We start from the raw sequence: 15,159 nt of genomic DNA on the forward strand, positions 1-15,159 counted from the left end.
ACCATTATCTCAAGATAATGAAAGAGAAAACAGTCTGTCTATTCTCTCCTCGTTCTCTCTCTGAAATATTGACGTCTTCCCTCACTCCCTCACCTGTCCTGTCCCAGAACACTTGCAATCTTACATCAGAGCAAATAAACCATGCCTGTTAAAGGGATGGTTCACTTTCAAATTAAATTTTGATATGTTTTAGCTTACCTCAAGGGTATCCAAGATGTAGGTTTCTTTGTTTCCGCAGTATTTCCCATTTTGATATTTTTAGGTCAAACCGTTCTTGTATGTGACTCATATAATGGAGGTCTAAGGTCACCACCTCAAAGAGCAGGCACAGAGGAGTCCACATTAAACAATTCCCCATCATAAGTACACATTGATGACCTAAGACACGAAACGAGCGGTTTGTGTAAGAAAACGAAAAGTATTTATATAGTTTTTTACCTCTTGTACACAACCACGTCCAACTGATCTGAGGGCGCACATGCTTCCTGTTTTTGTGTGACGTTTGTGCATGCTCTGGCTTAGTCTGCGCAAGCACGGAAAGCCCTGGAAGTTCTCTCACGCGTGTACGTCACTCATTGTTTACACTTACTGTCCATGGTTTACACAGAGATTTCGGAAGTGTTATCTTTCACTGTGAAGATCTAAACATATTTAGACGTACAGGAAATTGCAATGGAAGACAATTTCAATATATCAACAGACAACGTTGAATTTTTTCCACAACCATATTTATTTGAACCAGAATACACAGATCAAGTACTCAGGAGCGATCCGCTGCAGCAGCACGTCTTCAAGCCTCAGAGAGACAGAGATCTCTTCAAATTGTTGGTGTTTTAGTAGAAAGTGTTGTGAGATGCCAACAGATGTGGAGAGCATATGTTGTCACGAATGCCACAACTACAAGACGATTACGAGGACATTGACAGTATCGCATCACACACCTGCCTGACAGAAGATCCTGAGTTTTCTCCGCTGTTGAGACGCAGAGTTTTGCACATTGTGTTTTGTTTGCCACGTATAAACTGGAGACGACGTCCAATGCCAGAGGGACCCAATGGCATGCTGTCAACAGAGTGAGTAATGTGTAGTGTTTATTGTAATCGCAACGATTATAGGGTGCATTATAAACAAATTAATTAATTAAAATTACTGCATTATATTTCAGACAGTGCAGATTGGTGGCGTATCGTGTGGTAAACAGTAAACAATAAGTGACGTACACAAGCGAGAGATCACTTCCGACGCTTTCCGCGCTTGCGCAGACTAAGCCAGAGTGCGCGCGCACGTCACATCAGGAAGCACTCGCGCCCTCAGATATCTAAAAATATCAAAATGGGAAATACTGCGGAAACAAAGACACCTACATCTTGGATGTCCTTGGGGTAAGCTAAAACATACCAAAATTTTATTTGAAAGTGACCTATCCCTTTAACAACAACAGCACAAATAATTTCAGGAAAATAAATGTGCGTATTAACTTGCTTACTTTGTATTTTGTAAGTCCTTCCCCAGCAGGCTCATTTTCTAAAGAAAAGTCCTAAAACAAGAGGAAATGGAAACACTTATGAAGATATTAAGACAGGGGTGCAATCTTAACATTAGAAAATATGACACGGCAGGACATGCACACAAAAATACTGAAGAGCTCATCTTGAGTCGTGACGCTGTGACGCAATAGCACTTCAAATAAAATGCGCACGTCGGAGTGCGCACAGTCGAATCGGAGGGTTTTTGCGGAAGGCGGTTGGCAACAGTGGACTGTGACTGGAGCACTGATGGCAGGAAATGACGGTAGCTCTGGTAGCGATCAGGAAATGGAGGATGAATCATGTAGCGGGAGTGTTGGAGGGAATGAATGGAGTAGAATAGCAAAGCGGAAAAGAAAGAAAATCAATAGCCAAGGATCATTTATGGATAGTGGAAAGGAGGATCACGTGAGTAGGATTGAGGTGGAAGAGTTTTAAAATAATGATAAAATTCGGAGAACCCGGAGTGACATTAAACCCAATTAAATTGACCAAAGCTCTGAAAAGAGTGTTAGGAGATATAAATAATGCAAAGACCCTGAGAGATGGAAATGTGATTATTATGTGTAAAGACGAAAAACAACAAAAGAAGGCACTGGGTATTAATTCATTGCTTGGATATTCGGTGTCAAGCACAGTGATGACTAGGAAACCATGGTTAAGAGGTGTCATTTATGGAATTCCAACTGATGTACCTGTTGACAAAATTAAAAGCGCCATTGAAGGGAGCAAGGTCGTTGGAGCAAAAAGGCTCCAATATGGTAAAAACAAAGAAAGGAAGGATAGTATGTCGGTGATGCTTCAGTTTGATGAAGAAAGAATGCCAGAGAAGATTAAAATAGGATATGTAAGTTATCAAATAAGACCATACATTCCTCCCCCATTAAGATGCTTCAAGTGTCAGAAGTATGGACATGTTAGTGCGGTTTGCAGAGGAAATTTAAGATGTGCGAGGTGTGGGGGCGAACATGAATATTGTAAATGTGACGTATGAGCGAAGGCAAAATGCTGCAATTGCGGTGATGAGCATAGTGCTGGATTTGGGGGATGCAGTGCTCACAAACATGCGGTGAAAATCCAGAGAATTGCGTAGGGGCTGACTTATGCTGAAGCCGCAAAGAAAGCAAAACGACATGAGCAGAGACAGGGAGAGGTGGTTAGTAAGGAAGGCAATGAAATTGCTTTGGTTCAGGAAAAGACAAATGAGGATAAAATGGTGATTGGAAAAATGGAATTCGTGTCATTTATGGCTGAAGTGATAAATTGTTTGGCTCAAACGGAAAGTAGAACAGAAAGAATTAAAATCATAATAAGGGCAGCAGAGAGATACTTGAATGTAGCCGGAGTAACTTTGGAAAAAATAAATGACATGCTAATGACTAAATCAAGTGTTCAAAATGGAAGTACATAATATTTATGGTTTTAACGGGTTTGCAATGGAATGCCAGAAGTATTATTGCAAATGGGCCAGAATTTAAGAGGTATATAGATCAACAAGATAAGAAACCTAATATAATTTGCATACAAGAAACGTGGTTAAAACCTCACCTAAATTTTGTACTGCAAGGATATAATATAGTAAGGAAAGATAGAGGGGCAGGAAATTGAGGTGGGGTGGCCACTTTTATTAGGAATGATATAGATTACAGAGTCATTAATGAGATTGAAGCATATGAGGTGGTGGTGATAGAAGTATTTGCAGAGAATCAAATTATTAGAATAATAAATTATTATAATCCTTGTAGTAAACTAAGTAAAGAATTAGAGAAGGTTATTGGGTCAGGAAATACTAAAGTAATTTGGTGTGGAAATTTTAATGCACATAGCACTTTATGGGGAAGTAGTAGTGATGATTATAATGGGGGGGTAGTAGAAGGAATTTTAGACAGTAATGGGTTAGTATGTTTAAATGATGGCAGAAACACAAGAATAGATTTGGTTGGTGGAGGTGGGTCAGCAATTGATTTAACATTGGTTTCTGAAGAGATAGCAAATAAATGTAAATGGGATGTGTGGGAAGAAAATATTATGGGTAGTGATCACTATATAATTTTATGTAAGGTAGGGGTGAGTGTATTGGAGCATAATGTGTTTTTAGTACCAAGATGGAGATTTAAAAAAGAAAATTGGGAAGTGTATGAGTATTTAAGCGAGGTAGAAATAACATCATTAGATCTAAATGTGATTGAGGATATAGAGGAGTGTAATGAGAAAATATGTAAAGTATTGTTTGAGGTAACAGATAAATGTTATAGGTAAAAAGGGATCATGTAAAAAAAGGAAAGCAGTTCCGTGGTGGACAGAAGAATGTAGTACTGCAGTTAAAAATAGGAATAAAGCATTTAGGAAAATTAAACAAACTAATTTATTTGAAGATTTTATCTATTATAAGAGAGCACTAGCTGAGGTGAGAAGAATAGTAAGAACAGCTAAAAAGAAATACTAGAGAGATTGGTGTAATTCAATAGGAGGAGATGTTGACATAAGTGAAATGTGGGGATCAATTAGAAAAATGGGAGGAATATATAGAAATCATGATATACCAGTTTTAAAAAATGATGTAGGAAAAATGGCTGTGGCAGATAAAGAAAGGCTGAAATTCTGGCTAAAGTATTTGTTAAAGTCCATAGTGACGATAATGTAACAGAGTATAGTAAAAAGAATAGAAATAATAATAATAATAATAATAAGTTTTATTTATATAGCGCCTTTCCAGAGCTCAAGGACACTTTACAATAAACAAAAAACAATAAAGGCAGTTGACAAAGACAGCAGACAGAACAACAGTAGGCAATTGAGAGTGCAAGTACAGTAAGTGAGAATTGGGTAGATGGGGCAGCAACCAGCAGAAAAAGAAAAAAAAACGAAGAACTATAACATTCAGAAAATAGGTGTGTTTTGAGCATGGATTTGAATTCTGAGATAGTGTTAACAGAACGGAGTGATCGGGGGAGAGAGTTCCACATTTTGGGCGCAACCACACTAAATGATCTGCCCCCCATTGAAGCAAGGCAATGCCGAGGGACAACGAGAAGGCTGGAATCAGCGGATCGTAAAGAGCAAGTAGGGGTGTAGGGGAGAAGCAAGTTACAGAGGTAGGGGGGAGCCAGGCCGTGCAGAGACTTAAAAGTGAGAAGGAGAATTTTGAATTTAATACGGTAAGCCACAGGAAGCCAGTGAAGATCATGCAGAAATATGGGGAAATATGTGCAGAACGCTTGGTGTGGATGAGTAGTCTGGCAGCAGAGTTTTGAATGTATTGTAATTTGGAAATGGAGCTAGCTGATAGGCCAATGAAAAGTGCATTGCAGTAATCAAGAAGTGAGGTGACAAAGGCATGGATGACAGTTTCAGCATCTGAGATACTGATAAAGGGACGGAGCTGAGCGATACGACGTAGATGAAAGAATACCAATTTAGTGATGGAATTAATGTGAGAGTGGAAAGATAGAGAGGAATCAAAAATTACACCAAGATTTTTAACAGTACTAGATGGTTTGATAAGAGAGCCAGCAATCTCACAGGTGAAGTTGGTAGGAATTTTATTAGTGAGTGATGAAGGTCCAGTGAAAATAATCTCAGTTTTGTCCATGTTAAGTTTTAAAAAATTTGAATGAAGCCAATCTTTTATTTCATGTACACAAGCAGAGATGTGTAAGAATAAGAATAAGAGTCAGCATCCAGACGTGTTGATGAAAAGGAACCCTACTGGAGACACCTTAGATGCAGATTTTAGTATTTATGAATTAAAGATGGCTTTAGGAGGAGTCAAACGTACATCTCCTGGAAGAGACGATATTTGTTATGTAATGATTCAACATTTATCAGATAGATCATTGAAAGTGGTTCTAAATTTATTCAATAAGATCTGGAATGCAGGAAAGCTTCCTTCTTCATGGAAGCATGGAATAATAATACCCATAGGCAAACCTGGAAAGGACAAAGCTAATCCAATTAATTATAGGCCAATTGCATTAACTTCTAATTTATGTAAGATGATGGAAAAAATGATTGTACGTAGACTAAATTATATATTGGAAGTTAAAGGACTTATGTCACCATACCAAAGTGGATTTAGGGCAGGTCGGAATTTTATGGACGCTGTGTTAAGCCTAGTTAAAGTTATAGAAGCAGGAATTGGACCAAGTGCCAGTAGTCAAATATCTCGGTGTATGGATGGATTCCAGGATGACTTTTGCTATACATGCTAAAAATCTGATTAAGAAAAGTAAAAAAGGAGTAAATATATTAAGATGTTTAACAGGGGTGGAATGGGGAGCTTGTAGAGTATTGTTGAAAAGAATAATACTTTAATAAGATCAAGTTTAGATTATGGAAGTATAATTTACGGTTTTGCAAACGAGACTACACCCAAAAAGATTGAAGCAATACAAAATCAAACTCTAAGAATATGTTGTGGTGCAGTCATCATGGTGCAGAACATCTCCCATAGCAGCTCTACAGGTAGAAGTTGGTGTTGCTCCGGTAAAACTTCGAAGACATAAAATAAGACTTAATTATTGGGTTAATATAAAAGGTCATAAAAAGAATCATGAAGTGAAGGGAGTACTAGAAGAAAGCTGGGAACATGGGAACAAAAACATTAAAACATTTGGATGGAGTGTTCAAAGAGAAGCACAAGAAGCGGGTATTGAAGATTGTGATGTCAGCCCTACTGTGATATTATCCAGTATACCACCATGGATTTTGCCAATGGCAATAATTGACATCCAAATTCAAATGAAAATTAAGAATGAGAAAGACATCCTAAAGAATATTATAGCACAGCAGTATTTAGATCAGACTTACTCATCATGGGTGCAAATATTTACTGATGGGTCTAAGGATCCTATCTCTGGAAGAACAGCAGCTGCTGTATATATTCCTAAGTTTCAAATTAGTATCAAGAAAAGAATAACTGACCATATCTCTGTATTTGCAGCAGAATTAGTTGCCATGATGGTTGCACTCCAGTGGGTAGAGGACGTAAAACCGAGATTAGTAGCTATATGTTCTGATTAGTTTGCAGCAATCACAAGCCTCGTAAGTGGAAATAAAATATCAAGGCAAGACATTATATATGAGATACTTGCAAGTTTTCTAAGAATAAGTAGTGTAAGCTTAATAGTGTTTGTGTTGCTGTTGGGTTCCTGCTCATGTGGGATTGGAGGCCAATGAAGTGGTAGATAGACTAGCAAAGCAAGCAGTAAAATATAATGAGATAAATGTGCAAGTAACGTTGAGCAAAAATTAAGTTAAAAGTAAAATAAAAGAATTCATAAACAATAAATGGCAAGAACTATGGAATAATGGGGTCAAGGGAAGACAGTTGTATAGTATTCAGAAGCAACGGAAGAAGTGTTTTTGGGAATAGGAAAGAGGATATGATTGTTTCTCGTATTAGAATAGGGCACACTCGATTAAATCATTCCTTGTTTAAGATAGGAAAACATGATACGGGAAAATGTAATTATTGTGATCAGGCAGAAACAATAGAACATGTTTTAATAAAATGTTTAAAATATGGAAAAGAAAGGTTAGTACTTAAGAGGATAGTAAGAAAATTGGGTGTGCTAGTATTCAGTATGGAAAGTCTATTGGGAAAGCAAGTAGAACAAGTTAAAATATATAGTGCGATAATGAAGTATCTTAAAGCAATAGGAGTAGATTGGAGAATTTGAAATATAGGGGATAAAGTTGTTTATTTAGTTGCTTATTGTTTTTTAGTGCTCCACAATCCAGTCCAGTTGGTGGCGGTAATGCACCTAAAGTTGGTTTGCCAACCGCCATAAAAAACCAAACGAAGAAGAAGAAGAAGAAGAAGAAGAAGAAGAGGGGCTGACAAACAGTCATTAAAGGGCATTTATGTTGGTCTTATGCGATCAACACTAGATTATGGATGCATTGTTTATGAGTCAGCATCATCAACGTAGCTAAAGAAACTAGATGTCATGCAAGCTAAGGCATTAAGACTTATTATGGGAGCAGTTAAAACCACGCCAATTGCAGTATTGCAAGTAGAAACATCACAAATGCCATTATATATAAGAAGACAGAAATTAGCTATGGCATACTGGATAAATCTTCAGGGACAAAGGGATAATCATCCTGTAAGGGAAGTCCTGAATGACTGCTGGGAAATTTTAAATGTAACCGGTAAAGGATTTGCTTGGAAAATAAAGGGGTGGGTTAATGAAGGTTGTTTAGAATTGATATCATCTGCTCCAGTAGTGATAATGTCCCCAATTCCACCTTGGCTAATAGTACAACCTGAAATAGATACACAATTACACGAGAATAGAAGGGAAATGAGTGAAGCTGTTAGTTTAATTACATATGTAAGTGAATATATCAAAAACACACATTATTCATTTCTTCAAATATACACAGACGGATCAAAGAATGTAGATAATGGCAGGACAGGGGCTGCCTTCTATGTTACAGAGTTTGAGGTGAAAAAGGCTGGAAGAATAACAAATGGTACATCAATATATACGGGTGAGATGATAGCGATTTTAATGGCACTTGAGTGGGTCTATGAAGTTAGACCTGATAAAGTAATAATATGTACTGATTCAATGGCTGTTCTTAACAGTCTACAATCCTTCGAAACAAATAGAACTGACATTTTAATAGAAATCATGATCAGGTTGTACAGTTTAAAACAAATGAGAATTATAATTCGATTTATGTGGGTACCAGCACACGTGGAAATTCAAGGAAATGAGGAAGCAGACAAAGTAGCAAAAGAATCATTAAAAATGGAAGAACCAAATATAAACATATCACTCAGTAGCATAGGCGCCGATACCGTGGGGCTCGAGCACCCACGGAAAATGAGCACCCACGTGTGCCAGTGCCAGACTGCCAGTAGGCTACATTTATTTAAAAGTTAAACATTGCAGTTGGCGCTATGAAGCGTCTGCCACACTGTGATTGGTTATGTTGTTGTCAGTGACAGTGACATAACCAGTCGCATGCATGTTCCATATCCTATCCACCAATCACAGCGTTTCTGAAAACGTCCCATCCCCCACTATACAGTGCCGTGCGAGTATGTAATCATTTACTGCTTTCCGTAATCACTAATCATTAATCATACTAAGAGTTATTCGTTCGCTATGAGACCTTGAGTAACAGCTGGTAGTACAGAGGGAAGAGAACGCAGGTCAGTATATCGCGATATACACTGTACATATTGTATAGACACACTAGGTAAGAAGTGAGCGCCACACATTGTATTTCTGTTTTTGTTAGACAGTTTAGTTAAGGTGCCGGATGCACTGAAGATTTCGGTTTATTTTCTACATTTTGCTTTGGTTAGATTAGGTTTAGATTAAGGATTGTTTTCTTATATTTTGTTCTTTCCTTTGGCGCCGCTTTCGTTCTTTTCCCATTTTATTGTGTGTTTGTTTACATTTTCACCTTGTACATAGCGCAAATTATTATTGTTATTTTACTGGATATAGTGGCTTTGGTTTTTTGTGAATAAACGTCCAGTATTTTTTCTCTTTCAAAGTTTTGTCTGTCATGTTCTTCCACCTCATTTCATACCCAACAGTAGCTATACGTTAATATGTAAATGTTACGGTACATTCCCTAGACTCCTTAAAGTTCGTAACAGGGTTTAAATGGGAACATTTTTCTGCTCAAGTATAGGCCTATATACGGTTTAAAAGAGGAAAAACTAATGGACACAAAAGTAGCCTACTTTTGGACAGAATACGAGTTCTTTGTTAAATACATAAAATAAAAAAATATTTTTTTAGCCTATATGAATAATGGATTAGAAACCTCAAAGAAAAGCCATGCCACTATCAAAAGAAACCTCGAAACATAAATGAGGTAGACATTCCCAGAAACTCATTATTTTACTCGCAACAATCGGTTAATGGAAACGCTGTCCTTTCGCAATAGTTTTTTAATCAATATTTACAAAACATTAATTTCCCAAGAAGCTGAACGCATTAGCGGTTACGTGTCAGTTAAACTTTTCATCTCCAATCCTGTTTGTATTTTTGAGAAGTGACGCTGTTGTGTTTGTTTGTATCGGCCGCTGTCCATTAGCCTAAGGTTCTGAAATGCAATATTTTTTGAATAGCCTAGTCTATTTTTTTTTATTTTTTAAATGGCGTGCGCCCTTGAGCAACCACGGAGAAAAACATAAATCGTCGCCTATGCTCAGTAGATCAGAAGGTAAACAGTTAATTTTAGAAGCGTGCAATAGAAAATGGCAGACAGATTGGGATACATGTCATAAGGGGCGGTATTTTTATAGGATTCAAAAAACGGTAAAGAAAAGCAAAATAAGTCTCAATTTAAGTAGAAGAGAACAAATTATTTTTACACATTTACGAACAGGACATTCTAATTTAAATTACACTTTACACATTATAGGGAAGCACAACACAGGTTTATGTGAGGTTTGTTTGGTAGATGAGACGGTAGAACATGTTTTTAAGGAATGTAAAGCATATGAAGAAGAAAGGAGGATTCTTAAGGAAGATCTTCAAGCAGTAGGTTGCCGGGAATTCAATATAACTAATATATTAAATGATAGTTCAAATTCAAGGAAACAGATAAATGTAGTCATAAAATTCATCAAGAAGTGTGGTTTATATTATAGGATATAGAAATTAGTTCATTCTTTTCACACTCCATCACAAGAAGAAGAAGAAGAAGAAGAAGAAGAAGAAGAGTGCGCGCACTTCACTTTGGGACAGCCTTCGTCGCGCCGCTGTGACGCGATCGCACTTCAAATGCGCACTCCGGATTGTGCGCACGTCACTTTGAGACACAGCCTTTGGTTTTACAGTCAGCATCGAGACAAGGGATTATTGGTCCTCGTCGACGCGTTGTGAAACTCGTGCCACTGTGTCACTGTCTGAAGCCATGATGCGCTTATCAACGCTGTTTATCGTTGTCCTCTGCTTCTATCAAGGTAAGCTAGTGCATTGCACTAGTTATAGTAATATTCGCATGATGTTTGTGGGATTGGGAGACAATATAGATTGATAAATCTCGTGACATGTTTACCTCTAAATCCTCGTCCTGGTGCGCACAGTATTTGGAAATAAAAAGAATATCTCCGCTACTGTTCTACATGTTGTTGGCTATTCTCCTAAAGTACGACATTTTTTTCCACTTTGTGTAACGCGTAACAGTTTTGGAGGCACATTCCTGCTTTCGAAATGTATGTAAATAGGATTGACTTCCTGTTTGTGCTCGCCATTGTTCACATTTGCCATATCTGAGTGCGTGTGCCCTGTTTACCGTAATCTTTTAATACATCGGTGAGAAAATATACAGACAGATGAACAAAATAAGTAGAAAACCAACATGGAGGCTATGAGTAAGGTGTTATGCCACCAGAAAAGCTTTAATGCGCCTTGGCAATGATCCTGCACGTGTAAGCAGGGCTTGACGCAAACCTTTTCCTCAAAGAGCGCACAAATCTAGGAGCGCAATGCACATTTTTCAATGTGTTTTAGCTTAATTTTTGGGATATAAGGAGACATTTACAAACACAATTATTAAATTGATCAGAATACAGAAAGTACACATGGTTCAATAGTTTTGTTTCAAGAGTATTTATTTAATGATGTTTAGTCTCTATGTAGCGCACATAGATATGTGACGGTTTTCACAATAATCATTGAAGCTTTTGTCACGGTATCACAATGTATAATTTAGTAAGAAAAAAAAGTGTTGTCCTCCTAACAGGTTAAATAATTGTATTAAAAATATTTTATTGAAGAAATAATTTATTTAAAAAGAAACGCACACAAAAATATAAAGTAAATAAATGTTTCAAGATTAGCGTGCAAAAGATTAATGTTAAAAGTATGAAAGAACATTAGGTAACACTTTACAACAAGATCCCATTAGTTAATATTAGTTAAAGTGGGTTAACATTAACTAACAATATGCGATAAGCTAATTGTTGCAGTAGTTCTTTATTAATGTTGACTAATCAAAATATAATTATTTATTGTTTTTCAGTATTTTAAATGCATTTTTAGAGTGTACTGCTCACACTGTCGAGCCCTGCTAAGAACATGGGACACGATTCCTTCATTCTTTATTTTAAGGTTTTGATAATACGATAAACTTAAACTGAGTGTTATGACCAAAATTTGATTGTGATGTTTCTGATTTGTGACATTTTCCAGTTCACTCCAATCCCCTGCAGAAGAATTCTGATGCAGAAGAGGGTACAACTGTTTCACCGAGCACAGCTGCAAATGAGCTTCAAAGTAATGAAGGAGATGCTTCAATTATAAAGGATCAAGATAACAGCATTGTTAAAAACATAAATGAAGAACCGAAGAGCCCACCTGCCAGCAATAAAGACAATAAGGAAGATGGCCCTGAAATTCCTGAAAAAACGAATAAAGCAAGCGATGAAAAGAGTGTAACCACAACTGAAGATGTTAAAGAAACCCCCGCCCCAGAGATTGCTAAAAAAGATGAAGGTGGATCAAAAAATGAAGGAAATGAAGACGTGAAGACAGATGCCCAAGATGAAACAAACAAGCAAAAAAACAACAATGAATCTGAAGGAGCTGCATCAAAAGAAGAGTCTGAAGAGAAGACGACCACAGCAGGACAAAATAAAGTAGATGATGGACAAGCAGGCACTAAACCTGCTGAAGACAGTGGAAAACAACCAAAAGATGATGAAACTGGTCAAGAGGTGCAAAAAAGTGACAAGAAGCTGACCACAGCTGACCAAAACGAAGAGCCTGAAGACGACGACAACAGCCCTGATCCTTCTGAAGATGATGGAGATGACACAGAGAAGTCACCTCGACCTGAGATGCCTACTGAAGATGAAGACGATGATGAAGATACGGTTGATGAACCTTTAAATGAACAGGACACATTTAAAGGCCAAACAGAAAAGAAGGACAATAAAGCGAACGTTTATCAACAAGAGGAGAATACAGAGAACAGCCACTTCTTTGCCTATCTGGTGTGTGCCGTTATACTGGTGGCTGTGCTGTATATCGCCAGTCACAACAAGCGCAAGGTCAGTGGCTCTGTTTGTTTGTGTATTTTAAAGATGTCAAATGGCAGTTAAATGACAGTCATTTCTTTAATTTTGCCTGCAGATCATTGCCTTCGTCGTTGAGGGCCGGAGATCAAAAGGCACACGGAGACCCAAGACATCTGATTACCACAAACTCGACCAGAATGTAAATAAAACTCCTATCCATTCATCTTATTTAAAAATATTAGAAAAATACATCATACATAATAAAGACATTATTAATAGGAATTTTAAGAAAAAAATTTTAAGCATAAAGTAAAAAATTCCAGGGTGAAAAATCTGTCATGATATCATATTAAAGGAAAAATATAAAATTAAGTAGTTTAAAGGGGTCATGAACTGTCTTTTTTTGTTCTCTGATGTCCACTTACAGGGGCGAAAATCTCATCTTAATGTTGGGGGGGACAATAAACATAACATTTCTCACGAGCAAGTTTTGAAGGGGACACCAATAAAACAAAAGAGGAAAAGCCTTACTATTGCATGGAGACCGTTCCATTATCCTTCTTCTCAAAGTTTCTTTCTGGTTCAATGAAAAAGCTGACTAAATTGACGAAAACATTCTTCAAAACAATTTTTTTTTTTGTTGCAATGTTTTTGAAGTTGTTTACACGATCAAGCCACCAAAATACAATGGAATTTGAACTTAACTTCAACTTTTATTTATTTATATAGCACATTTAATAGCAATGCTGTTGCTTCACAGTTATAATTAAAACATATAAAAACATTTGCCATGCCTAGCAAAATGAAGGCATACACACTCTTAGACATACACCCTCACACAACTGTATAGTGAGATCGGTATAGACGTGAAAGAGAGGGGGAAAAACAAAAAATAATAATTTATTACATCAATGACTGATTTGTTCAAAAAGTGGATTCATTCAGTTAGGAAACACCTCCTCAGTGTGTTTCTCAAAGACGCAATTAGTGCTGTTACTGCTGTAGCTTAGTTTTCAACTTTTTCCGTTGGTGAAATAGAGCTAAAACAGGCAATATGGTGCCTAAAATGCACTTAATATTAACTTCTTGTTTATTCAATTTTTGTAAAAATCTAAATCACATTTGTTATGCTAATATCTGGAGAACAACTGCACTCTTAGTATGATGTTATATTAGATTAACAATTAATATAGTTTATATAGTTTATATTATAATATATATATATACTGCATATGCAGTGCAGGCAGATTATGCATATATAATATCCATTTTATGCAAGTGCTGTCGGGCTAAAATCGTCACCAAAGGCGGCAACACGAGCAATTTGCTCCAGCACCTTAGCCGCAAGAACATCTTGGAATATCAACCAGCAGAAAATGCATTGTACACCTGATTATGCATGAAAAAAAAAAAAAAACGTCATAAACCGGAAAACCGGTATAATTTTGAAAAAAAACGGTATATACATTTTTGGTCAAACCGCCCAGCACTATGTACTCTCATATATATTCAAGATGTTTAAGGGAAAAAATGATTAGTTTTCACTTTTTATTCTGTTACACCACGTGACATTTTGAGAGAGCGCTGAATTTTAGAAAATTGTACGTTTCTTAATGTTATGAAAGGTTTTCAAAAAAATGTTTTAAGATGTGTTTTTAAATGTTTTCTCTTTTGTCTTTATCAATTATATGCTTATTTGCCATTAACCCAAATGCAATTTAAACTCGATTATGCAACTAAACAAAAAGCTCGCTACTTGAATGTAACCTGATTATGTTGTGCTACAATATAATATAATTGAAATCATGAGAACAACACTCTGATTTTGCATCTTTTCCACCATCAGCCGAAATTGAACTCCTTATCGTTCTTCGAACCCATTCAGTCCGATGGTGGAAAAGCAGTTATTGCCACTTTATTATAGTTTTTATAAATTTAGTATAAATTTAATTGTTAAATCAATCAATTCTCTTGCATTTGAATTTAAATGTAACTGTGTGTTCTGTATTCTGTTTTCCAGTGAGGAAACCCAGTCAGATGAGTCAGCGGTGGATGAATCTAAATATTTCAACTGTGATTTTGAAACTTGAATAATCCATAATGAGACATATATCACCACTCAGCGAAACTGTCACTAACTCATCCAAAATTATATTAATAATGACAAATTGTCACCCATCCGTAGCATGTCAGGTATATGAAAACAATGTCTCTCGTAGTTCTAAAATGTCTGGGGTCAGGATCTTCAGTCAGGTTTAGCGTGTTTACGAACACTGCGGTACATTTTGTTCTGTGGCCTCTCGTTCGTTTTAATTTCCGAGCCTTTTTTGTTAGTTGCGTGGTTGCTTTTGCTTTTTTTTTTTCTTGTTCTCAATTTATTGCTGGGCGAAATGTGTAATACAGAAGGAACCGATATGTATATTTTTGAAAGTAAATGTTGGCTGCTCTTGATGTTTTATGGGAGATTGGGAATGATTGAGTTTTTTAAATGTTCTGAGGGCTGTTGTAACACTCCTTTCTCATTTTTTTGGGACGGGTGAATTCTTTCTACAGGTGGGGATTAGAAAAGGAGTGGCAAGCTTTTGTTCTTATGTTGAAGATGTTCAAAACACCATGAAAGCATCTTAATTGCTC

The 15,159-nt window shown here is 36.7% G+C and overlaps 1 protein-coding gene across 1 annotated transcript; it reads left to right on the forward strand.

Annotated features, from left to right (window-relative positions):
• The first annotated feature begins 10,228 nt into the window (after nt 1-10,228).
• On the forward strand, nt 10,229-15,005 carry tgoln2 (trans-golgi network protein 2). The gene is made up of 4 exons (XM_059504423.1): nt 10,229-10,467; nt 11,699-12,558; nt 12,641-12,724; nt 14,546-15,005. Exons 1-4 carry the CDS (start codon nt 10,419-10,421, stop codon nt 14,546-14,548), a joined length of 996 nt encoding a protein of 331 aa, XP_059360406.1. The 5' UTR covers nt 10,229-10,418; the 3' UTR covers nt 14,549-15,005.
• Nucleotides 15,006-15,159: the final 154 nt, after the last annotated feature.

Source organism: Carassius carassius, chromosome 21 (assembly GCF_963082965.1).
Source record: "Carassius carassius chromosome 21, fCarCar2.1, whole genome shotgun sequence".
Classification (NCBI taxonomy): Eukaryota; Metazoa; Chordata; class Actinopteri; order Cypriniformes; family Cyprinidae; genus Carassius; species Carassius carassius.

Coding starts and splice junctions, on each gene's coding strand:
- tgoln2 (XM_059504423.1), top strand. CDS start 10,419: ATGATGCGCTTATCAACGCTGTTTATCGTTGTCCTCTGCTTCTATCAA. Junction 10,468..11,698: donor TGTCCTCTGCTTCTATCAAG/GTAAGCTAGTGC, acceptor GACATTTTCCAG/TTCACTCCAATCCCCTGCAG. Junction 12,559..12,640: donor CCAGTCACAACAAGCGCAAG/GTCAGTGGCTCT, acceptor TTTTGCCTGCAG/ATCATTGCCTTCGTCGTTGA.